Genomic DNA, 24,267 nt, shown 5'->3' with positions numbered 1-24,267 from the left:
TCATGGCGTGCACTAAGAGGCATGACCGTCAAAATTAAAAAATTGTCATAAATTGGCGGTAAACATTTGGCGTCGTTCGCTCACACACAGGCGAGTACATGTACGTTCACATCCGCGTCTGTGTATAAGGGTGATCTCGTGACGTTGTTTGTCTCTGTTCTTCGTTGTAATTTCCTTTCAAGTTGCCAAAACGTACGTTGAATATAAAACAGAGATCAGTTTAATGTCCAAATGCAGCCATGTCATGTTTGGATCAATTGTGAGCACAGGAGAGCGTACGCCAAACAGTTCATCATTGTACAATGGCAGTTATCTGATCATGGACATTACATCGCAACTGACAAAATGACAACATTGACAACTTATCAAAAATACATACTGATCAGGTGAAAAAAGGAAATATGGCAAAAATTCCTTTCAATTGTAAATAAAAGCGACCTTCCATTTTTGGATGTTTCCCTGATAATCTAATTAGTGGCGAAATGCAAGCAATTGAAAAACAGCTAAATTTTAGTCCTGCCATGTAATCAATATCATAACTGGCAAGAGAAAACACAGCTCTTTAAACATTTCCAAAACAAGATATACAATTTATATGTGGAATTCGTTTGTCTTTCACTTGTCAAATTCCATACTAAGAGGAAGATTAGTACCATTTCATAAAAAAGAAAATAGATTACAGTAAAGGTAAAAATAAGTCAGCTTTCCTAAAATTTCCAACATCTCATCTCTTCCGTAGATTTTTTTCAAAATTATATCTTATCACAGGCTCATTCTTATAACCTCATCAGGTGTACTCATTTCTGTAACCCAAAACATGTGTATACTCTATTTTCCGAAATGAATCACAACCGCGTGATAATTTTTGGGAAGGTGCCATCTGAGAAACATTAAAAGATGATATATGATGGATTCATTATGACTGAACGAGCCAGGAGGCTAGTTACAATATCTCTAACCTTTCTCCAGCATTTCTCAGCATTTTGACAATATATGTATCTATGTTCAAGGAAATCAACCTGATGACAAATTTGACGATTTTCTGAGTCTTACTTTTTCGAAAAATGTAAATATTTGTTACAGGAAAGTAGACGATGGAATTTCACAGGAATTCTCTCAATTTTGTTTCTTTAGTCACATTTATATGTCTTTGTAGTATGTAACCTGACTTAATGTAGTCTGATATGATATGGCATGACATGACACAATGTGATATGATGTCATGTCATGATGTGATGTGATGTGATGCGACGCAATAAAATGTGATGTGATGTGATGTGATGTGATGTGATGTGATATGATGCGACAAGGTACGCCAAGGGAGGACCGGAGAAGACAGGGCATGACTGGACGGGAGATTTGGGGATAGGGGAGGATGTGATATGACATGATATGATTCAAAATGATATGATAACATATGATATGATGAGATATTATGTGATTTGATATGATGTGATGTGATGTGATGTGATGTGATGTGATGTGATGTGATGTGATGTGATGTGATGTGATGTGATGTGATGTGATGTGATGTGATGTGACGTGATGTGACGTGATGTGATGTGATATGGTACGGTACGATACGATACGATAAGACCACATTTTTATTCGGCATACTTGTAGATGCAAATGGCCCGGTCGTCAGTGCAGCGCAGATAACTTCACTACAACCTATGCGAGTGACTGGATATGTGTAACATTTAACTCAGGCGAAAGTGAAAGTGGAGATGTTGTAGAGCAAGTGAGTGGAGGTGAGTTCGATAAGAAAAAAAATCCACATAAAGCTTTAACTTGATTCAAAGCCTTCAGAAAGGGAAAGAGCCATGCACGTCAGGGCTGCTAAAGTTTGGTGGCATTTTCGTTTTGCACTTTTACAGAGGTTTGCATTTTAGTCCGACGTTGGCATTCAGTCACGTCGACCTTGTTTTTGTCTCTTTCCTTTTGTCTCTGTACTTTTTCAATTTCTCTTGAAAGGAAATGTCAATCATTTTACGATAAAATATTAATGAATTAACTAATATCGGTTTTCTATTGCTGAATGCACACAGTGCTGACTCTTTCTATGTCCTTTAGGAGAAAGATACGGTCTAACAGTTTATCTTGACGTGGAAAGTCATGAGTATTTCAACAGTAAGCAACACTATGTTGGATTTAGGGTCATTGTTCATGATCAAGATGATATACCAAACACGAAAGACAGAGGTTTCAATGTAGCACCAGGGACGTATACAGCCGCGGCGCTTAAAAAATCATCGGTAAGGACCATACGTACTGTTAACCTCCTTACCATTATGATTAGACCAAAACCCCTTGTGAACTACTCTATTGATTGCACTGACATTTGATTCATTGATGTATTTTGTCAGCGTTTCGAACTAATTTTTACTATGGCATATGTGATTTTCGTGATGATGAAGTAATTGTAGCTCAAAGGACTTCCCATAATATGAGTCTAAGGGGAGAATGTCAGAACATTTAGACAATCAATGAAGGGACCTGGTGTGTATGGAAAATTGTAGTGATGTATAGTTCTGCATATTTTTAATAATACGATCAGACACGGTCGCTGAAATATGGTCACCTGTCGTCCTTGTATATTTTTATTATGAACATTTCACATCAAGGGTCATTACTCTGATATACCGGTACCAATTCTATTCAAAGTTGACCAAATAGTGTACACGAACAATACACATGGCATAATATAACGAACTACTTCTGAGTGACAATTTAACCAAACCTGGCCGCTATATGGCCATTTTATCATATACGCTTTCCGGTATGAGGCAGTTACCTAGATGAGGGGCAATCGATTTCATCGGAGCTATGATATAAATGTTCAAGTGAACTTATTGTTGCAACATGATCAAGTAAGGCCACTAGGTGGCAATTTGGCTAATATTGTCATTCAAGTCGGAGGTTATTTAAAGTTCCATTAGCTGTATCTTCTGGCGATTTTTCTGTTAGTTTTGATGGAAATGATCACTGGCTCATGTTGAAGAGTCTGTCAAATAACAGAGAATCGCATATTATTCGGAAACATTACGTGCCCGACAACTAAATAACATGTGATTTTACAACGAAAATTTCAATTTTTGTCCGGACAGAAATACAAACTCTGTTGACACGCGGATTCCAACGTAGGCATTCTTCTGCACCTGTGCGAGCCATTTACAGCAATTTAAAAATAAATTCATTACTTATGCCCGGTACTTACGTCGTCCATTGTCCGAACACGTTGCGTAGCCAGATGTCTGGCATTCCACGAAGCAATGTTGTTTTGATCCTGCAATAAAGGTGAACTTGTACATCTCGCGTGATCGCGGCGTCACCATATCTGAGTTCTCCCCAGCACGCTGAGCATGCCAGACGTCAACAAACGAGCTCGAAAGGGCAACACGTTTGGACAAAAATTAGCAGTTTTATGTGGCTTTAACATCACTAATCATGTTTGTTTCTTCGTAAAACAACATTTTGCAACAAATATGAGCCTCCAACATGGAATTTTCCGGGGTAAAAAATGGTCAAAAGTTACAAATAATGGCCCTTTAATGGTATGAATAATTGACGATGTAATGGGGGATCTTAATACCAGAAGATATAAACATATTCATTTTTCATGTGGCTATGAATTCGTCGCCAGATTTACACACATATTGATTTGATACACGGCACCCGCTCTTGCGATCTGTTACCGATCTGTTACCTTATTTTCAATTGAATAATTAGTTGCTTTGTCGTGACAATTACTGGCGATAGATTATGACCGGTCTTTGCTGGCGGTAACAGAAATTAATATCACAATGCCAGGGTTGTGTAGAGATTGTCTCAGAGGGCCAGACATCTGGTTGGAGAACACCCTATCAAAGTGTTAATAGGTCTGCAATGTAGCATGCTAATTAAGTAGGCCAGTAAAAAGCTACTTGTCATGATTTTTTAGGTCTTTGTTTCGCTATCTCTTCATTTGTCTTTGAAATTAAAATATTTTCTTTTAATGTATAATCTATCTGGTTTGTTGCTAGTCAAGTTACTTAAAAGAGCCGGCCGGACACACCGATTGTATCGACTCTCCGACCGAAAGGCTTCGATATTTCCACGGAAACTACTCCCTCGCCAAATGCCAGGTCGAGTGTGAAACGGAATACTCACTTACAGAATGCCAGTGTCGCTACTACACAATGCCAGGTTAGGAACACGTGACAAGTCTTATAAATTACACATCTTGCTGATAATTGAATTGTAACATATGAGAATAATTAAATATATATATATATATATATATATATATATATATATATATATATATATATATATATATATATATATATATATATATAGGGTCACAATGCTTGATTTTCTAAAGTTTCAAATTTTCATCATAATATAATACAAAATCAAAACTTTGAACATTAAAGACTAAATGAAAAAATATGTGACTAAATGGAAGTACTTATTTTTGAACCAAGTTTGCCATCATTACACCCAAAATTTCAGAGATGAAAACATTTATTTGATGGAATATTTTAACCTTCCAGTATTGTCAATTATGAGTAGCATCTAATTCATATGTGTCTTGTACTTTTGAAACACATTTTTGGTAGGTCTCTGTGCTCAGTTTTCTTACAATATGACAATTAACCAAAATTTACGATTTGCCCACTTTCTCATGATCATCATTTTGTGTGCTCTTCGGCAGGAGCAATTGACCCGGCCAGAGTTGGATTAACTCAGGATTGCTTAGACTGATAAATCCAAACAGTTCACTGACGCGTTTAAAATTAATCAATTTAGGAACTTGCCTTAAGAATATGACTTTACAAACTGCTAATAACAGGTAGTGTTGAACATCTGCAAGCGGAACGGCGCGATACGTGTTTATTTTTCAGCGCGCACATCCCACGCTGATATACGGGCTTTGACAGTTTGGGGGAACTTGAAAAATATTGATCATATAGAGGGGGAGTTGGGAGTTTTTTAGGGTATTGAGGGGGATCAGAAAAAAATATGATTTCAATCGTGATTCCACCAGCCCCCCCCCCACCACCACCACCCATCCCCACTAATAGTTACTTGGAAACGCAGCCTAAGCTTTAACTTAAAGAAATTCTACTGATGCTGTTCTTCGGAAATGGCAGGTTGGAATGATGTTTCACTTTCTATATATCCAGTCCCAATGGGTGTGGGCTGGGATCATTAAGATTTGAGCTTCGTCCTTCTGTCAGTCCGTAAACGGAGATACGATGTAAAAATCTGAGACAGGCCTTTTGTTCTAGATTTGATTAATACTTAGAAAACGGATAATGCATTCTAGCATATATTCACATCAATTTATTTCAGATACTTTTCGATATGGCTGCATCGAGTCAACAATTGTTCTTTTTCCACGCCAAAATCCATTACTCTGGCATGCCCAGATCGATTTACTTCAAATAATAAACCATGACTTACATAACCGCAATTGTTCATTTTAGATCTGATCCAATATGGTTATCTGATGGCAATTTATGTTGTGTTTTTGTTTTTGTTTTATCACATACACAGCCATTGTTAACGAATGTCTGGCCCTTCTCATGAGACAGTGCCAGAAGAAAATTTCTGAAGGGACTTTTTTCTAAGTGTGCACATGCGTAAAGTATTAATGATGATCACTTAAAGTGAATTGATGCTTTTTTTCTCTATTTTGCTTCTCCTTCAAATCAGGTAACGCGTCTATCTGTGATTTGGTACAACTACACAATTGCTATATGCCGAAGATGGGTAAGTCTCCTGCTCAGCTACAACGATTACTCTTTTTGTTTGTCTTATATCATTTACAGTTGCCACCATCTGTCACTGAGGAATGACGTAAAGTCACTTATAGGTCAAAGGTCGAAATCGGGCGATGAGGTCAAGATATTAAACAAGTTTGTTTTCTTTACCATATAGCTCCGAAAATAGTGAGAGTCGGTCAGAAACATTTGAATGTTATCCTTACAGCGACCAAAAGGGGAAGAAGCAATAACTAAGTCACACGATGATGTTGCAAATGTGTAAATCGTGTAGGCCTGGTTTAGGTATAAATATAACAGTAGATTGCGGAAACATTTATTTTCTTGATCTTAACATAGAACTATTCCACAGTGCTGTTTCTCTTATAACGTCACTGTTTTCTTCCCCCATGTAGAAATTTTCACAGAAGTTGAGGGGCTTTGTAGTCACTGCAAACAGCCATGCTATGCAGAATCGTACAGAGAACAGCTTTCGTATGGCGTATTCCCATCTGAGCCTTTTGCTAGAGAGCTGGCGGAGAAAGCCGAAAAACCATGTCCTAAAGCTATGGCTTTGTATTACATGTATGTATCATTTTTATATATTGTGAATTGAATTAGCCTTTTGAAGAAACAGAATCAATGAGAATCTGAACAGAGTAACTGACAGTCTTACAGAACCGCGGAGACAGTTCAGTGATCATCTTATTCATTGATATGTGAACGGGGATGGATTCGGGGGTCGTTTGGAAATGGACCGATGACCAAAGGAAAAGAGCACCGATATATTGATAGCATAATTGATTTTTATCGATTCATCGGAATGAGCGGATAGAAGGCCACCCAGTGATTGGGATCAAGATTTATAGATTGTGCTGCAGAAGACTAATTATCTGGCAAATGAAACGACCGAGATTTGTGTTTTAACTTGAAAGTGTAGCTCCCTTTGATGTAACTCTTCATGGGACAAACTTTCATAATTCAAAATACAGTGTCTTGTTCTACTCACAAAGTTCATGTCGAAATTCAATGAGTTCAAAGTGATCAACACAATTCGATTGTTCACACCTCTTGAGCTCTACGACTGACGAGAATTCATGCACAACGACGGCATCATATAGTTTACACAAAATTGATACCTGCAGTATTTCGTATTTTAGAGCGGAGAAGCAAAATACGTCCGTTCTCAGGGAAAGATAATGAAATATACGTTACAGCTTCTTTCCCCGTTCAGATAGCTCGTAGATATATAAATCAGACTGTTGGTAGTATGAATGATTAGAAAGGTGAATGCGTTATGGTTCAGTGTCATCGCTTCGTTGGGTCGTTCTACTGTCATCTTAGTTTGAGTGCTCTATGATCTCTTGAGGCTTTATTGACAATTAATGTCCAGCAGTAACACGAAACCCATTTATACGCCGTGGTTTTTCACAAGACAGGACACGACAATACAAGATGCTTCGATGGGCTATAATTCGATAAGATTAAAGAATTGTCCGATGGTCTCGGTCGTAATGGTGCCGCCATGAGGCAGCCCTTGAGTCGCAATCTATCGTAAGGTACAGAATCTTGTCACAATGAAAGGAAGGGTACAAATCAAGTCGTGGCTTCTCTCGCGTCAAGAAGAATACTGACCTTAACAGAACATTAGCCAAAGTGAGAGTTAATAACTGGGACAAAAAAATGAGAAACTGTTATTTGTCGTGAGTGAAAAGTTGACGGACATTTGGAAAACACGGAAAGCATTCTGTACCCACACCCTCAAAACCGACCATGGCCGCGCGCATCAAAATTAGATGCCGTCTCTCCACTTCAGGGCGACGCAGACTCGTATCAAAATAGCCGCAAAGGACAGGAGGGTAACTTATTCACCGGCCATCTTTGCTAAACGATATCATTCTCGCGTTCCCTTCGCTCATCGTATTGTTACATTACAAGACGTTGAAAATCCTGTGCTTTTGTGTCATGTGTTATGTTTTATGACACAATGCGACAGGATAAACTGGGGTACGACAAGAACTCTTGTCGAGTCTCATTTACTGATTTTTAGCAAATGTGATAGTGAAGTGCACTTCAAAAGTTCAAACGATGTCGTTCATGCTGTTCTTTTTCATTTTTTCAGGCAAAAAATTACACCATACGTATTGGAGTCGCTGTCAGTGGTGTATTTGGGTGAAATAGACATCACAACCAGAGAAAGATTATTGAACGTATTATTTCCCGGTGAAACCGGCATTTCCATGGATAGAAAAATAATTGATAATATCTTGGTGAGTACGCCCGGAGGTGGGTTACTTTCACCGAATCTGCAGGTTATTGATTCGCCTGTGGAGAATAACCAACTGACTGTCGGCCAGCTGTACGAAATTCTACACAATGCTTTGCAGTCCTATTACAACCTCATTTACGCCGAAATCTCCATTCCGCTGTCGTCGAACTTGTACCGTTACATCCTCAGCGAGACACAGAGCTCAGTGGATGTGGGAAGCGATATCTATAGGAAGGTTTATGAAGCGACGATGAATCGAAACACTTCAGCTTGGCATTTACGAACGACCGAGTCACATTATGCCGTTGAGATCGCATTTCGGCAAGCACTGAATGGGGACCACCCGTACGGAGCCCTGATGAACGCTACAATGCATGCCGTCTCCGATGCGTTTCCTGATATATTCGACTTGATCTACACCACCGTACTGGATACGTTCGAGGAGAACCGATTAACTGCTCTGGAAAACATTACAGCGTATCAAATCTGCATGGAATACATGAGGTAACACATTCAGCAGATTTCAAGTGGCACATTACTGATACAAATAAACCTATGATGTCATGTATTTGGCAAATTGTTGCTCGAGCCTTTGCTGCTTTCGATATTGTAAGCGTATCTGACATCATCATCATTCTATAGAGACAACTCTGTGCATGTTGTGCCAACAAGCTTTTAATACGAACCATAGTGCCAAAAATGAGAGATTTGTTTTCTCATATTTCATTTGCGCATGTCGTATAAGGAGGACCTTGTCCATTTTCATTTTCACTTGTATCTTAGGAGAAATGTTTATGTAGGATCGGTACGTTTTGCACAGGTCTGAACACTATTTATATGATCTTCTTCGTCTTACTGCCTTTCATTATATCATAATTTACGCTACATGAATACATCTCTATTTATTTGTTATTTTCAAGCCCAACTCCGATATCTGAATCTCATGAGCTAAAAACGCGAAACAAAACAAAACAAAATGCAAAATTAAAAAATACCGTCAAGGACAGTGTGCTCACATTCGGTTTGAATTGGTAAATTCAAGAAATATTTAAACCAGAAAAACAAGAATGACAAAAGCAAATAAGGTCTGCAACTTAGATACTGGAGGTCATCTTTAGGAACATGCATATCAACTTCTATAGCAATGGGACGAGCAGATCCTACATACATAAGCAAATGTCAACAAAAAAATTAGCCAGAGAAGGTTAACAAAAAGAAAAGGTTGGAGAGTGGGAAAAAATAAAGAGTGGGAAAAAATGTACAAGGGATCTGATAAAAAGTAATGCTACCTCATCAATCTTCTAGCCCCTAACCCTCCTAAATATCAAATGTTCCACCCCTTACATAAGACCAGCTGGCAGGAAATGTATTTACAACGTTGGGGATGTTTTATTAATGCTATGAGTGCTATTCGAATGTAAACAGCACTTAAATCAGTTACAGATAGTGAAATGCCTTCCACTGTGGGGGGGGGGATATGACATCTGGAATTATCCTGGATCCAAATTTATCATCAGTTCTTGTGTGTCTTACATGCAGAAGTTGCAAAAATTGGTTCGCAATGAAAAAATTTACCTCAGCTTTGTTTTCTGGATCAAATTTTACTACAAATTGATATTAAATATGACAAAATTATTTTCATAGCCTTCGAAACTCTCTCACAACATATCCGGGGTTGGTGTAGGTAATTTAAGGTCACAAACTGAGAAAATTACCTAAATATAAAAATTTGGGGGTTTCCAAACACTTTGAGTAGAACATTTATCTAATAACATCCCTTGGGACTTTTGCACCAAATTACAAAGCTATCAGACAAGTAATTTAGAGAACAAATTTTCTTGACCAAAATTGTCTTAAAATTGTCTCAAATATACAAATTTGTATATTTCAGGACAATTTCCACATATCTAACTATTGTCATCCCTGGACATCTGTACACCAAATATAAAAGCTGCCTGTCCAGGGGCTTTGAAAAGAAAATATTTTTTAAGATTTTTTGACTAAAATTACAAAAATTGCCCCAAAACAGTGATATTTCCAATTTTGTCCTAATTTCAACAATTAAGAGGGCAACACCCTTGCAAACATCCAATCCAAATTTGAGAGCAATCGGGCTAGCGGTTTCAGAGAAGAAGAAATTTTACTTACAGTGAGAAAAATAACCAAAAAATTCAGCAAAAATACAAAATTCGAGATATCTTCAAGATATTTGTAAAATTAAATTTTTATCAACCTTCGGAACCTGTATACCAAATATCAAAGCTATCAAATTAGTAGTTATGGATTAAAAATATTTTGACCAAAAATTCGGAAAATAGCCCCAAAATTACAAATTATGAAAATTATAATTCAATGTGTATAAACTTGACTGAGGTCATCCTGAGGAACATGTATACCAACTTTCAAAGCAATCAGATGAGTGGTTTCAGAGAAAAACATTTTTTGACTAAAAACTGAAAAAAATTACCCCAAAAATAGAAACATGCAAATTTCATCCCAAATTTTAAACACCTAATTTAGAATACTTAAAGGAACCTGCATACCAAGTTTCAACCCAATGTGACCAACGGTTACAGCGTTTTAGCAATTTGCATGTTTTGTTCTTTTTTCTCCTCATTTGCATATTTTTGACACTGACAAGTTCATTTGAACAAATTCACATCTCCACCCCTAGGTGCACCTGTACACCAAATACTAAGACAGTAGGTGCTGCGGTGTAGGTGTTTTTGACGTGGACGGACATACATACGTACATACATACATACATGCGTACGTACATACATACATACATACATACATACATACATACATACATACATACATACATACATGCGAATCGGATGTAAATGAACTGATTCAGCTTATACGATAACCTCACATTGGTATACCAAATATCAGCTAAAAACTGCATCTCACCATATCAATTTTGTGAGAGACTTAGGATGAGAAACAAAAAAAATATTTTGAGCCTGGGTAAAGCGGTAACAGGACAGTTACCCCCGGGACATTTAGTCCCCGGACATTTGCCATCTACCCCCATGCTATTTACCACCGGACACTTACCACTCGGACAGTTACCCGTCTCATAAAAATTAATTTGAAGGACGTCTAATTAGGGGCCCAAGCCAACCGGCTGGGCCCCTATTGGTTTTATAGGAGTTCAACTTTCTTCTTTCTACTTCTTCTTCTTCTTCCGCTCTTTTTTGTCGACCTAGAACTCAAACACCGCTTACCGAAAACTTCTGAAACTTGCAGGGCTAATAGGTACCTATGAGATCTCGTGCACCTGGGTATACAAATTTCGATTGGTCACATGACCTGGCGGCCATATTGGATTTTCCAAAAACCTAAAAACGGCTTCTCCAGAAGACCCAGGGGTCTAGTCGATTTGAAATTTTTTGTATAGCAAGCATGGCCCAAGGTCTTCAGAATTTGCCAATAAAATCGCATGCGGTCACGTGACCTTGGCCGCCATATTGGATTTTTGAAAAATACCAATTTAATCTTTAAAAATCTTCTTCTCCAGAACCAAAACACCGATTGGACTGAAATTTCACATGTAACATCTTAAGTGTGATCTCTTTCAAGTTTGCGAAAGGCGTTTTGATCGGTCACGTGGTTTGGCCGCCATATTGGATTTTGAGAAAATCATGATTTAATCTTCAAAAATCTTCTTCTCTAGAACCAACACCCTGATTCAACTGAAATTTGACATGTAACATCTTTAGTGTGATCTCTTTCAAGTTTGCGAAAGGCGTTTTGATCAGTCACATGGTCTGGCCGCCATATTGGATTTTTGCGAAAATCGTTATTTAATCTTTAAAAATCTTCTTCTCCAGAACCAAAGCACTGATTCGACTGAAATTTCACATGTAACATCTTAAGTGTGATCTCTTTCAAGTTTGCGAAAGGCGTTTTGATCGGTCACTTGGTTTGGCCGCCATATTGGATTTTGAGAAAATCGTGATTATAATCTTCAAAAATCTTCTTCTCCAGAACCAACACCCCAATTCGACTGAAATTTGACATGTAACATCTTAAGTTTGATCTTTTTCAAGTTTGCGAAAAGCGTTTTGATCGGTCACGTGGTCTGGCCGCCATATTCGATTTTTGCGAAAATCATTATTTAATCTTTAAAAATCTTCTTCTGCAGAACCAACACACCGATTCAACTGAATTTTGACATGTAACATCTTAAGTGTGATCTCTTACAAGTTTGTGAAGGCATTTTGATCGGTCACGTGGTTTGGCCGCCATATTGGATTTTACGTAAAACATGCATTTCCACTGACACATACAGTAACTATGAGATGATGTTCAAAATCATACTTTTGCAAGATCGAATTTTGCACATAATATCATTAGTGCAAGATCTTGCAACCATGTTATCCGCTTGGGCCCCGCCAACGCTGCTTGCAGCTTTAATTCAATATCTTTATTCTCAAACAGTTTCAACTTTGGTTTGACATAGCATAGACACACTGTCTATGATTAAAACAGCCGTATGGAGTATATTTTATATGTTGATGATGAAGGAATTAGTAAATATTTTATGAAACATCTAACACACATTCTACCCATAAAACATGAAAATGAAGACGTAACTTTCGATGCAATCCGGTTTTGACTAAAAAAGACAAAAATGGAAAAAGTGACAAATTGGGTCAAGGTTAGGTTTAGGGTAAGCCAATAAAATGATTCGTATAGAGACATTATTTTACTATTTTTAGTCCGTTACACCATATAGTTATTTTAATGTCATTTATAGTATTCATTTATCATATAATGTATGGTTAGACATACATTGTCAGGTTCAAGGTTAACATTTCAACCAACAGCCGCAGACAATTCCACGTGGCGTAGTGGTTAGAGTTAGGGTCTTTAGTTCGATTTCGATTTCCTGATAGTCATAGGGTTAAGTTTAGAATGTAAAGTAACACTTGCTAGACATAGTAAAAGGTAAGTCATGTGGCATCCAGCAGGAGACATCACTAGAAAAGATGCACACGCAATCTTCGCGATTGTTCGGGAACTTTCTTTATGCAGTATTTCCCAATTGACATCATTTTCGACAAAGCAATATTGTCGTTATAAATAGTGTTACAGGATAAATATCCGGATGGTAACTGTCTTTGGTGGTAAATGGTTGGTGTTAATTAGCCGGGGTTAAATGTCTGGTGATGATTGTCCAGAGGGTATTTGTCCGGGTGGAAAATGTCCTAGAACGGTAAAACTATGATAAATCTAGATTTTTAAGTTACTGTAATGTTACTCAACAAAACCTACCGCCACAAAACCTACCGCTCCTGCAAAAAATTAAAATTATATGAACACATGCACATGGGACAAGCTTTTACATGTTTTAATTTATACAGTAAGTCGAGGATTGATTTTCCCGTGCAGTTCACCTTACGTATGGTACTCGGCCAATTATACACATTAAAATATTTCACTTGTGTTCTGTGAGGCTTCTCAAGGTAGATACAACTGTCTGTGCACACCAACAGACTACTGCCGAACCGATAAGTAATTTGAACGAGAGTAAATGCCATGTGTTTCTTAAAACCTGTGGATAGTGCAAATACCGTAATGCGTCGTGTCAAGGACCCATTACCAGTGCCACTGATGGCATGATTTTCTTTTATTCCTTTTGCTATTTGGTTACATATTTAATAACACTAGCAGTAAATATGTCAAATGTGTCAACACTATATATGGTTCCATAGACAGACACATTTGCGGCGAGAAACAGAGCTCAGAATAAGCGCTCATACATACAGGAAGTTACATCTTTTCCTGAGGATGACTGAGCGTTCCTTCCAGTCTCATCTTTGTTTCTTATTCATGTAGGGAGAATACGTTAGAATTACGAGTATACTTTAATGAGATGAGGGAAGAAAAGATAACCCAGCAGCGTGACTATGAAGTCTTCAATCTTGTTTGTAAGTTGGTTTGATTGCAATTATAAACACAATACTCTATCGACTTAGGTACATGTGATTTTGAAGTAGGTTTTCTCACAATGAGTTAATCACCGATGTGTACGTGTTGGTTGCTCTGTTGGCAATCCTCGGGTACCATTACGCATACCAAATGATGTCACCACTAGATGGTACTATGACAATAACCATGGTATCAAAGTATACTATATCCAATCAAAGCCAGAACATGGCGTTCCCTCCACGTGTTGTCATTGTAATATTATATTTCAAATCAAAAAAAGTAGCATGAGTGTGTTATCTGACTTTGGGTCATCTGAGAGTAAATATAAACAGCAACATTGCATATAGCGTAAGCACTCGCTGCTGTTTTTGTGAACAATTTACATTTTGTGACTGATTTCATGGACAGCCAACCAGCCAGCTTTGAGGGATTGTAACCAGAAGTATTATACATGAAAATTAAAATCTAGCATTGGACAGTAATAAATAAAGTGCTCCTTGTCTCTGTTTCTGTCTTTCTGTCTGTCTGACCTCTCTCTCTCTTTCGCTCTCAATCAGGTGACATCGGTGGTACCTTGGGTCTGTTCTTTGGGGCCAGCTTAATTTCTGTCGTCGAAATTCTCGATTTCTTGCTGTTTCGAAGATGTAGAAAGGACACTGCATTGGTCGAGTCAAAAAATACTGAACGACGTGTAGCCTGGGAGACTTCGGGATCGGAAAGGAATGCCGAAGATTCAATTTCTGGACACAAAGCATGATGTTTTTCACAAGGGGACAGACTTCTTATTTTATGCTACTAGTACATTACTTTTACAAGAAAATCTCTACAACGTTTACAAAGTGTATTGATTACAACCATCCTCTGTCACTTACTTATTATAAACATTTTGCGTAATTTTATATCCTTTTCTTGAATATTCCATTGATAAATCGGTCGATCATTCACAAAAGTTGTCGATCGACCGAGACAACTTAGTTTATCAAATTAAAATCATTATCGAAATTCATAATTGATTTCAATTATTTTCAATCTATACCAATGTTGAGACATTTTCATTCTGCTCAAAGTTTTAGTCCATGAATCGACTACTTAATATGTGTTTTATAGTGATGAATACGTAGGACACTTACTGACAGACACAAGAAGCAAATAAAGATGCTTTGTTCAACGTCAATGAGCACATTACCCAAGCTCTCTGGAATCATTGTAATAAGCAATAAGAATGTAATATAAATTTTACTATATCCCAAACGGGATTCGAACCCCCACACACTCACATAAAAAATTTCACAGTGCGTTATTTTTTACTGTCAAAAAAGAATCGGAAAAGAATGGTACTAAAGAATGGTACAATGACAGGGAAAAGGTGTCAGTCCCCTGGGCTGTGAGAGGGTGGGGTTCTTTTTTAAAAGGTTTATTTGTTTTATTTTATTCATTTGAACTTATATTTCAAATAAATATTTCGAGTCCAAACCGTCTGACTGCTTTCTATATGATCTACAAGTCCTTAAAGATTTCGACAGTCAGACGAAATCTTTATTGTAGTATCACAGTTGGTGTTAGGAAAGTTATCATAAAACATGCGTAGTTCTGTTTTTCCCAGCTCGATTTGAATCCCGTTTCCAATCTGGTTTCCAATCACAGTGTAAATGCTGTAAGTTCTTAGGCGGAAGTGCCTTGTCTTGCCGCTGAAACCACTACTCTAATTTTATGGTTAGTTCATTGATTTCGTATGACAGTTTTAACGTGACAGTATGACAATTACGGTTCCAAGACAAGAAATTCACCGTTTTAATCTAACAATTTTCTGGTGGTTAATAAGCTCAGAACCCCCGTAAATTGTATATTTTCTGAAAGCCTAGATAAAGGAAAACATTTTGGTAACAACAGTGTCACCATTGTTTACATAACTATCACGTGACAGGAAATTGTCAAAAATCAGTTTTCCCTATGTTATGTCTCAATTCTTCAAAATATCTGACTCAAACTTTCTGAAATGCAAGCTGTCACAAGGCTCTTCAAAAGTGTGTCTCAGATTTTTTATATCTTACCTAGATTTTTTTTGAGCACAATTTTAAAGAAATCAACTAGGATTAAATTCACCGCTCTTGAAGTTTTTCTGGCATAAAAATTGTTTTAGAAGGTTTTTAAAAACATCTGAGACACTTTTTGGAAGATCCTTAGGACAGCTTGCACTCACACAAATTTCAGCCTTTTATCTCAAAGCATTGAAACAAAGCATAGGAAAAACCAATCTTTGAAAGGTTATGCAAAATTACCTCTCAAGTGATAGTTATTTAAACAATGGTACACTATGGTAACCAATATGTTCCAATATATCTAGGCTCTCCGAAAATATATAATTTACGGGGGTTCTAAGCTTATTAATACGGTGGCTTAATGAGGCCACAGGTGTCATTTTTTATTTCTTACGTGTATTTTTTTTTATTTCATACCTGTAATTTTATTATACCTGTAATTTTTTTACCTGTAATTTTGTTTTTAATGCCTATAATTTTTTTTCATACCTGTATTTTGTTTCATACCTGTAATTTTTATTTCATGCTTGTAATTTTTTTTCTGAAGGAAACTGAGTAGAGAATGTAAATAGGGATATTTTCTGGTTTCAACAATGCAATATTTAAGGCAAAAGTAGGCTTTTGACCCAGGCTGAGAGCAAACAGTACCGGCAAGTTTAAAGATCACAAAACTAAAAAAATATACAGGTATGAAAAACAAATTACAGGCATAAAAAAATTACAGGCATGAAATAAATATTACAGGTATAAAAAAAATTACAGGTATGAAATAAAAATTACAGGTATAAAAAAACAGGTATAAAAAAATTACAGGCATGAAAAAAAATTACAGGCATAAAAAAAATTACAGGCATGAAATAAAATTACAGGTATAAATAAAAAAAATTCAGGAATGAAATAAAAATACACTGTGGCCTCATTAAGCCACCGTATATTAACCACTAGAGAATTTTTAGCTTAGAAATGTCAATTTCTTGTCTTGGAACCTTAATACAATATGTGCTTCAGTAGCTGTATTTTACCTAATTGTGCATGCGTCTCTGAATGCCTTTTAAAATGCACATGACAGCTCCCCCCCCCCACATTTAGACATGGTGGCTATGGCCTATTCGGGCTAAATCGGCCATACCCACCACGTCTATTAAAATTCATGAGTTTACTTTTCTTGTTTACGCACACACTTTATCGATGGAAATCTGGGGAATGGCTATTATATCAACCCCACATGTGGGCAGCGAATTCAGATTACTCTGTGTATGGTCGAGCTAGCACCATGCTCTTTGTAAGACAGTTGCGATTCCGAGTAAGGCAAAACAAATTTGTTGGTTTCACTAATTTCCCTCCAATTACAATACTAACGTTCATGAAACAAGGAAAACTATGTAGACCAAGCAAAGCCATGTGTAATGACATTCGAAACACAGTGAGCATGCAATGACCTCCACAATACTTGCCGTATAAGAATGGAGGTACTAGCTCCGCTTCTGGCTCCATGACTAACCAAGAAGGTAGAAGAGAACTTTTTACCTCCTTGGACTGACATATGTATGACCTAAAAATATAGTCATGGAGGTTACTATTAAAGTAATTTTCTGTCATGGTATAAACTGATGTGCGATGGTCAGCTATTAACCCTACAGTCGGTATGAGTCGAGAGTACTCGGCTACGACTACGCCGTAGCCGTATTTTAGACCTGCCACGCAGAGCGGATGAGCGCGTGTGTTGACGCCAAGGAAGTAGCCGAGGCCCTTTTTTATTGTACATGTGGTCTTTGATCATTGCAAGCTTTGCAGCGATAAGTCTGTGTATGGTGATTTGTGTTCGTCCACAGTGTTTCCCTCTTTTGTGGTGCAGGGTAACAGTGAACGGAACATGTACACAAAGGTCCACACAGCATCGTGCCTATGGTGCATCAGAAAAACATGAGATTTTTTTCTCTTTAGAGAGGGCCGGATTGAATGCATACAATTATCACCTAGTTAAAGCTTGTTGCAACTTTTTAGAGAACACAAACTGACCCTGTATAATTTCTTCTAGTATTAACAATCCATGTAAGCACAGACCTTGAGGGTGATGTAGGGGACATAGTAGTATTTTACTCCATGGATCAACTACCGTCTGTGGATTGGTGGGACACGATGAAATTTAGTTAGCCCAACCACGTGTGTCGCAAATTTGATTGTATTTTTTATTCTATTTTTATCTTTACTGAACTGATATGACCGTCACCAATTTGAATAATTTGATGTCGTTTTGTTTAGAACTACCATTATATAGGCAACATAATGTCTGACCAGTACCTAGGCCTAGGGGTAATTACAAATACTCAGAACAGCCATTTTATCCAATCACATACGCGCTTCATGAAAGGTGTCAAAACTTAGGGCTGATCTAACATTTGTAGATAAACATCTAGAACAATAGTATTTTGCATGTGTTATTATCCCAATCTGGCCAGTTTCTGTGAGGGGAAAAGTTCGAATGCAAATAGCTGCATCGGTTTTACCATCTTGCTTTACATTCCAATGATCATAGTTCATATTCATCTAAGTAACTCTGTTTTCGTTTATCAACAATACAAAGACATGTGCAAAAGATAAGAAGGTATGTGACATATTTTATGAAGACTTGGGTTGTTGCATTTTTGAAAACTCGACCTCACTGCTTGCAAACATAATCATCAAGACCAAACTCTGAATGTTCATCTACCAAAGCTCATTGGAGCTGAAAACTGAATAACCCTAAATATGTATATGATTGAACTTTGTTGAAATGCATGACAGCAAGAAAGACGTAACTAATAGCAGCCCGTCAGTACACACCGAACTAAAAACGTACTTTATAGAATACCAACAGATACTATAGGTATCATCCGGTAAGCTGTGACCTTATTAACGGGTTGACTGTTTTACGGAAGCATGTCTTACCAGTTGCACTACTTTTAGTAACTGACAACAAACAAATTGAAACCTCTTCCAAGAATGGTATTTAAATTAGGACGTGTAGATGCAATTCAGTTTATTTGTATGTATGTATGTATGTATGTATGTATGTATGTATGTATGTATGTATGTATGTATGTATGTATGTATGTACGTACGTACGTATGTACGTACGTACGTATGTATGTATGTATGAATGTATGTATGTTTGTATGTATGTATGTATGTATGTATGTATGTATGTATGTATGTTCTTATGTATCTATGTTCCTATGTATCTTTTGTAGCTATGGATGTCGTTTGTTACTTTAACTTGTCACCGCACTTACCTTAATTTGTTATTAATGTGACGTCTCGGGCAGCGTTCAAAAAATGGTGGGGGGGGGGGATGGAGGAATGATGATTGAAATTTAATTGTTTTTCAGATCCCCCCTCAATACCCCCTAAAAATTTCAAATCCCCCCTCCATATGATAAAAAATTTTCAAGTCCCCCAAACTTTGATATGGTCGAACATTTGTTAAATGAAAAATATTACATGTACTATTAAATCAATGAAGTTCATATCCTGGTTTCAGTACTATTGCTCTTTGTATGAACTCCAATGTCCTGTTTCACACCTCATGTTGAAATACTCAGTATTCAGCTTTAAATATCAACACAGCCTGCAAATGTGTTATGAACACTTACTGCTGTGCATTGCATTTCAGTCCAGTAAACAATTGAAATGTTAATACGTGAAACATTGATGCAGATTTATACTCATGGGATGTTAACAAGCATTAAATATTTCAACATGATTTAAAAGATTTAAAGTACAAGAAAATGATTGTGTTGGTACACTACAAAAAGGTTCTGAAAAGATATGAAGTTAAATGTATTGCTGCTGATTATTCTCATCTTAGTTACTCTAAATGTGTTTAATAGAATTAGGCTGATGTAAACGTATCGACAAACAAGAAGATGCACTGTATATCCAATGTGTTCCAAAGTCAATACTATTTTGTAAACAATGATATAGTAAACACCTATTGCCTGGTCATGAGGGCTATAGCGCCCGTCTATTACCCCGAGGGGCCGTGTGTTACCAGAAACACATCGCTATTCCCCGAGCCGTAGGCCGAGGGGTATAGCGATGTGCTTCTGGTAACACACGGCCACGAGGGGTTATAGACGAGCGCTATAGCCCGAATAAAGACCAGGCGATAGGTGTTTTATAACACATCACATGCTCATGTTGTATTGTTATATAGTTTTTAATGTGTTTTGATATTTTGCATCACAACCAGTGTTCCCGCTAAGGCTTATTTGCGCGCTACTTGCGCAGTGTCTCCGACTGCTCTCGCAGTGAAATTTCATGTTTTGCGCAACATTAGTCTCAGTCATTTCGATCGGTATTAGTTTTGGAAACGATAACTCGGGGCGAAATGTGCGATCTCAGCGTAGATTTTACTTCCGTGTTTCGAGTTTAGCGCCCATTTGCGGCGCAGTTGCCACCAACGTTCATTGTACGGTGTGACGTGCCTCAATAAATTAGCATATAAATGAATGGACCTACCTGTGAGGCAATCACTCAGGCGTATCTCAAGTTGCGCAGTGTTCTCCCTGAATAAGGTAACAGGGGCGTGGCGCCCTCTTGTAAATTCCGAGCGCCCCCTTGCCAGAAATGAAAAAGATTTATTTTTTTGAAAAATAAAACAATAAAATGTACGGGGAAAAAAAGTTGACAGTGATTTACAAGCAAAATGCGAGCGTGAGCGTCGATCCTGCAGACTGCAAACGTAATTCTCATCGATCTTGCAAATCTCGCGATTTGTGATGTCATCCGAGATCATAAGCCATGTGCAACTCATCGAAGGCAGCCATATTTGCATGGCTCAGTCCGTAACGTTACGTTAGCCACGGTCCCTCCATAGGGACCGTGCATTAGGTAACCGACTTAGCTGAGTAAACATGGCAAGGAGCTTGAGGGTAACCAAGGACAGCAGAGTACACTGAAGTTTTTATAGGAGGTTAGAATTTCGTTTGTGTATTCCTTCCAAAAGCAAAACAACCTAATTTTAGGCTCGGTCGGACTTGTATCAGGATGAGAACACGTGAGTGTTATGGTGATAATTTTGCCATCGATGAATAAATGTATGTCTCTAGACTCGCTATGTTTTCGTTTGTAATAAAAGTTATGGAACACTGTTTCAGATCTCTTTCCTTTGAGTTTTTTGTACGAAAAAAATCTGAAAAAATGCTCCCCAAACCTGAGTGTTATGGTGATAATTTTGACATCGATGAATAAATGTATGTCTCTCGTACGTTTTCGTTTTCAAAAAATGAAATCTTCATAATTGAAATCAGTGAACTGTAATAAAAGTTATGGTACACTGTCTCAGATCTCCTTTCCTTTGAGTTTTTTATACGAAAAAAATCTGAAAAAATACTCCCCAAGTGCCACCAAATGACACCAGTTTAATCGCTGTTTTTCAAAAGGTCCAACGGCAGGAGGGGGGACACCCCCTCCTGACCTCCCCCGCGACCGCTGACGCGGTCGCTTGTGGTGCTTCGCACCACGTCTTCGCCATCTTCTCAAAAAATCCTGGGAGAACACTGTTGCGCACCCTCTCAAAACTTAGAGGGAACACTGAATTCACAACAATCCATTGTAACAAGTTTACTGGGCGATGTTTCCTCAGCGGTTTCAGTTGTACGTGGTAGTATCACTTTCTTTCAAAATATATTCTAAGCATACCTGGCGACATCCTTAGTTGCACTTTAATCTTTTCCGTCGATAAGCTGTTCAAGTTCCTACGCTGTTGGAATGTCGGGAAATGTTGGAAAATCTGTTTTAGAGAATGTGTCGTCACGTATCCTGGACGCACATCACGTTCCAGTCGCCCGCCATTGTTGCAAAGCTGCAGACGACACTACGGTCAGGTGACCAGACACTTTTCCAAATTTGGTCAGGACTATTTCCCTATGGAAATAGCTTTACAAAACATACCCTCTGACGTCACTTTTGTCGATCCGATGGGGACTAGACGTATCTATTTTCTCGTCACGTGATGTATTCTAGCTAATCGCGACACGGAATGAGCATGTGGCGTGTTATAATACAAATTATTGTCCCCTTGGGCCTTGTTTATTGATATAAACTGTCATGTCTCCTGGTCTTCCATGTTGTTGCTCTTCTGCCTGATCTTGTTGTATATATTTGACTATCACTGGCATCAGATGAATCGAACTCTTCCTCAACTAAATCAGAGTCAGAGCTATCTCTGTTACTCCCACTATCACTGTCACTTGAAGAATCACTAGAGCTCTCTTTGCCCTGTCCTTGATAAAAGTGACAGCGAATCGTTTCGACTTTGTCCCCTTTTGTTAGTCCTGCTGTTGTTATGCTGTGATTTTGCAGATACTTGTCCAGCTCTTTAACTTTCAGTTTCATTATGTTGCCACTCCTTACTAGGTCACCCCAGTCATAACTCTCATATGGTTTCTCTGCCTCCTCTTTTTTCCTCTCCTGCCTCTGACGCCCTTCATGGCTGCCACCATTGCTTGCTGCTCCATATGGATGACAGCTTCCTTAAGGTAGAACGCACCTCGGGGACGGACATTCGGACTCTCAAACTTTTACAATTCTATTCTGATATACCACATATGGGGGTTCACTTTAAAGCTCTTGGTGAAAGAAAACTTAATTTTTCAAAATTCGAAAATTTTTATTTTTCTCCTTAAAGTTAATTCAGGGATGGCGGCCATTTTGAATTTCTAATATCGGTAAATCGTGGGTAATTTGTTTCTCTAGTACCAAAATTTGCACGATAACCGCCTATTTTTATTCTTGATTTTGAAAGAGAATGATTGAAAGATCCCTTGAGGAAATTAGAGCAAAAGTTTAAGTCTTTCACTTTCGAGGTGCATACTACCTTAAGGATAGTAAACTTTACATAAAGAGTTTCACTCAGTTCAGAGAGTTTTGTTACGTCTTTACTTGAAAGGTTGCTACCTTGAAACAGTTTTATTTTAGCTGGGCCCTTGGTTGGAAATCATCCAGTAATCTGTCACTGCCATTATCCCTGGTTTCTGGCGTTAAAAAAACATCCATATTGTGGCCAGGCTTTCCGGGTCGGGCATAGGACATTGGATCCTCGACATGACAGGTCTTGACCATCCATTTGCACAGAAATCGCAAACATCCTTACTTGAACATGCTTTGTCCTCACATGAATTTCGAATGAACTCCATGTACAGTTCTCCAATAACAAAATGTGTTGTGAAGAACTGCAGAGTTTTTGTGATATACTGGCATCCAGGTTGGCCTGTTTCATCACATGGGAGGTGGCTTTAAAGTATGATTTCAGATTATCTTTGTTACAGAAGAAAGATTATTCCGTATCATGTGTCAGCTTTGCTTCTTTGTGTTCTCCCAACACCGGAGCTCCATCAATGCGATCAACAACCTGTTCTGCTATTTTCCATGCATTTTTGTAACGCTTTACTTCATTGTGTATATGTTGCTCTACAGTCATTGATTGAGTTTCTTCATCAGTTATACCATTGAACATAGGATAGTGTTCCCATTCCAATGTGCCTCCATCAACCATTGCATCACCTATAACACTGTAGGTTCTCTGTGCTTCATTCTGTCCAGAGTGTCCTCTTGAACGATTCACCCTTACGTAGTAATCAAGGTCAAATTGCTTACAGAGTTCTGCACACCTGAAATGTACTTCATGATTACTTACACCAACAACAGGGACGGCATCTGTGAATTCTGCCCATCTTGGTTTTATTTTGGGCAGATTCATGTCACTCACAACATCAATGACAGAAATGCACAGGCCGACACATTCTTTGAAAGCTGCATCAATGTCTTCATACTTGCTTTGGGATGAATTGATGACACTGACACAGGTGTGCAATTATGCTGACACTTTATCAATGTGAGGAAATAGTCTACCAATGACCCTTTGTTCATCGTCTGGTATTGGTACTGTCTTCAGTTTTTCAGTTGCACTTTTCAATGACTCGTATTTTGCATACTGACACTCTGGATCACCTGGTACCACCTGTTTGTAGTCATCTGGTAATGTCATTTGACAGAACGTATGACAATGGTCTTTGACTCTCTTCATAAAGCAGGTTGCTCCTTTTGGGTAGTTTGTCCCTGTTCCTGATACAATAAACTCATCATAGTACTCATGATCAAGATCAACACTTTCATTAGACCATGTTGTCCCATGATGAATCAACAGCAAACTTTGGTCTAATGAATACAAAGTGTCTATCACCAGTGGAGACGAGTTTTTCACTGCCATCATTAACAACTTCTTTGT

The 24,267-nt window shown here is 37.9% G+C and overlaps 1 protein-coding gene across 1 annotated transcript in view; it reads left to right on the top strand.

Annotated features, from left to right (window-relative positions):
- LOC139118238 (acid-sensing ion channel 2-like) overlaps nucleotides 1–15,429 on the top strand; it is an 18,738-nt gene extending 3,309 nt beyond the window's left edge. Inside the window, exons 4-11 of the mRNA XM_070681517.1 lie at nucleotides 1,624–1,751; nucleotides 2,074–2,255; nucleotides 4,023–4,185; nucleotides 5,701–5,757; nucleotides 6,164–6,332; nucleotides 7,870–8,520; nucleotides 13,867–13,958; nucleotides 14,517–15,429. Coding sequence (XP_070537618.1) covers nucleotides 1,624–1,751; nucleotides 2,074–2,255; nucleotides 4,023–4,185; nucleotides 5,701–5,757; nucleotides 6,164–6,332; nucleotides 7,870–8,520; nucleotides 13,867–13,958; nucleotides 14,517–14,716 — 1,642 coding nt within the window. The 3' untranslated portion in view covers nucleotides 14,717–15,429. The remainder of the gene's footprint in view (nucleotides 1–1,623; nucleotides 1,752–2,073; nucleotides 2,256–4,022; nucleotides 4,186–5,700; nucleotides 5,758–6,163; nucleotides 6,333–7,869; nucleotides 8,521–13,866; nucleotides 13,959–14,516) is intronic.
- The last annotated feature ends 8,838 nt before the right edge of the window (nucleotides 15,430–24,267 follow it).

This window comes from Ptychodera flava, chromosome 19 (genome assembly GCF_041260155.1).
Source record: "Ptychodera flava strain L36383 chromosome 19, AS_Pfla_20210202, whole genome shotgun sequence".
Taxonomy (NCBI): Eukaryota; Metazoa; Hemichordata; class Enteropneusta; family Ptychoderidae; genus Ptychodera; species Ptychodera flava.
Note: the sequence above shows the minus strand (reverse complement) of the source record. Positions and strands in the feature narration are given on the sequence as shown.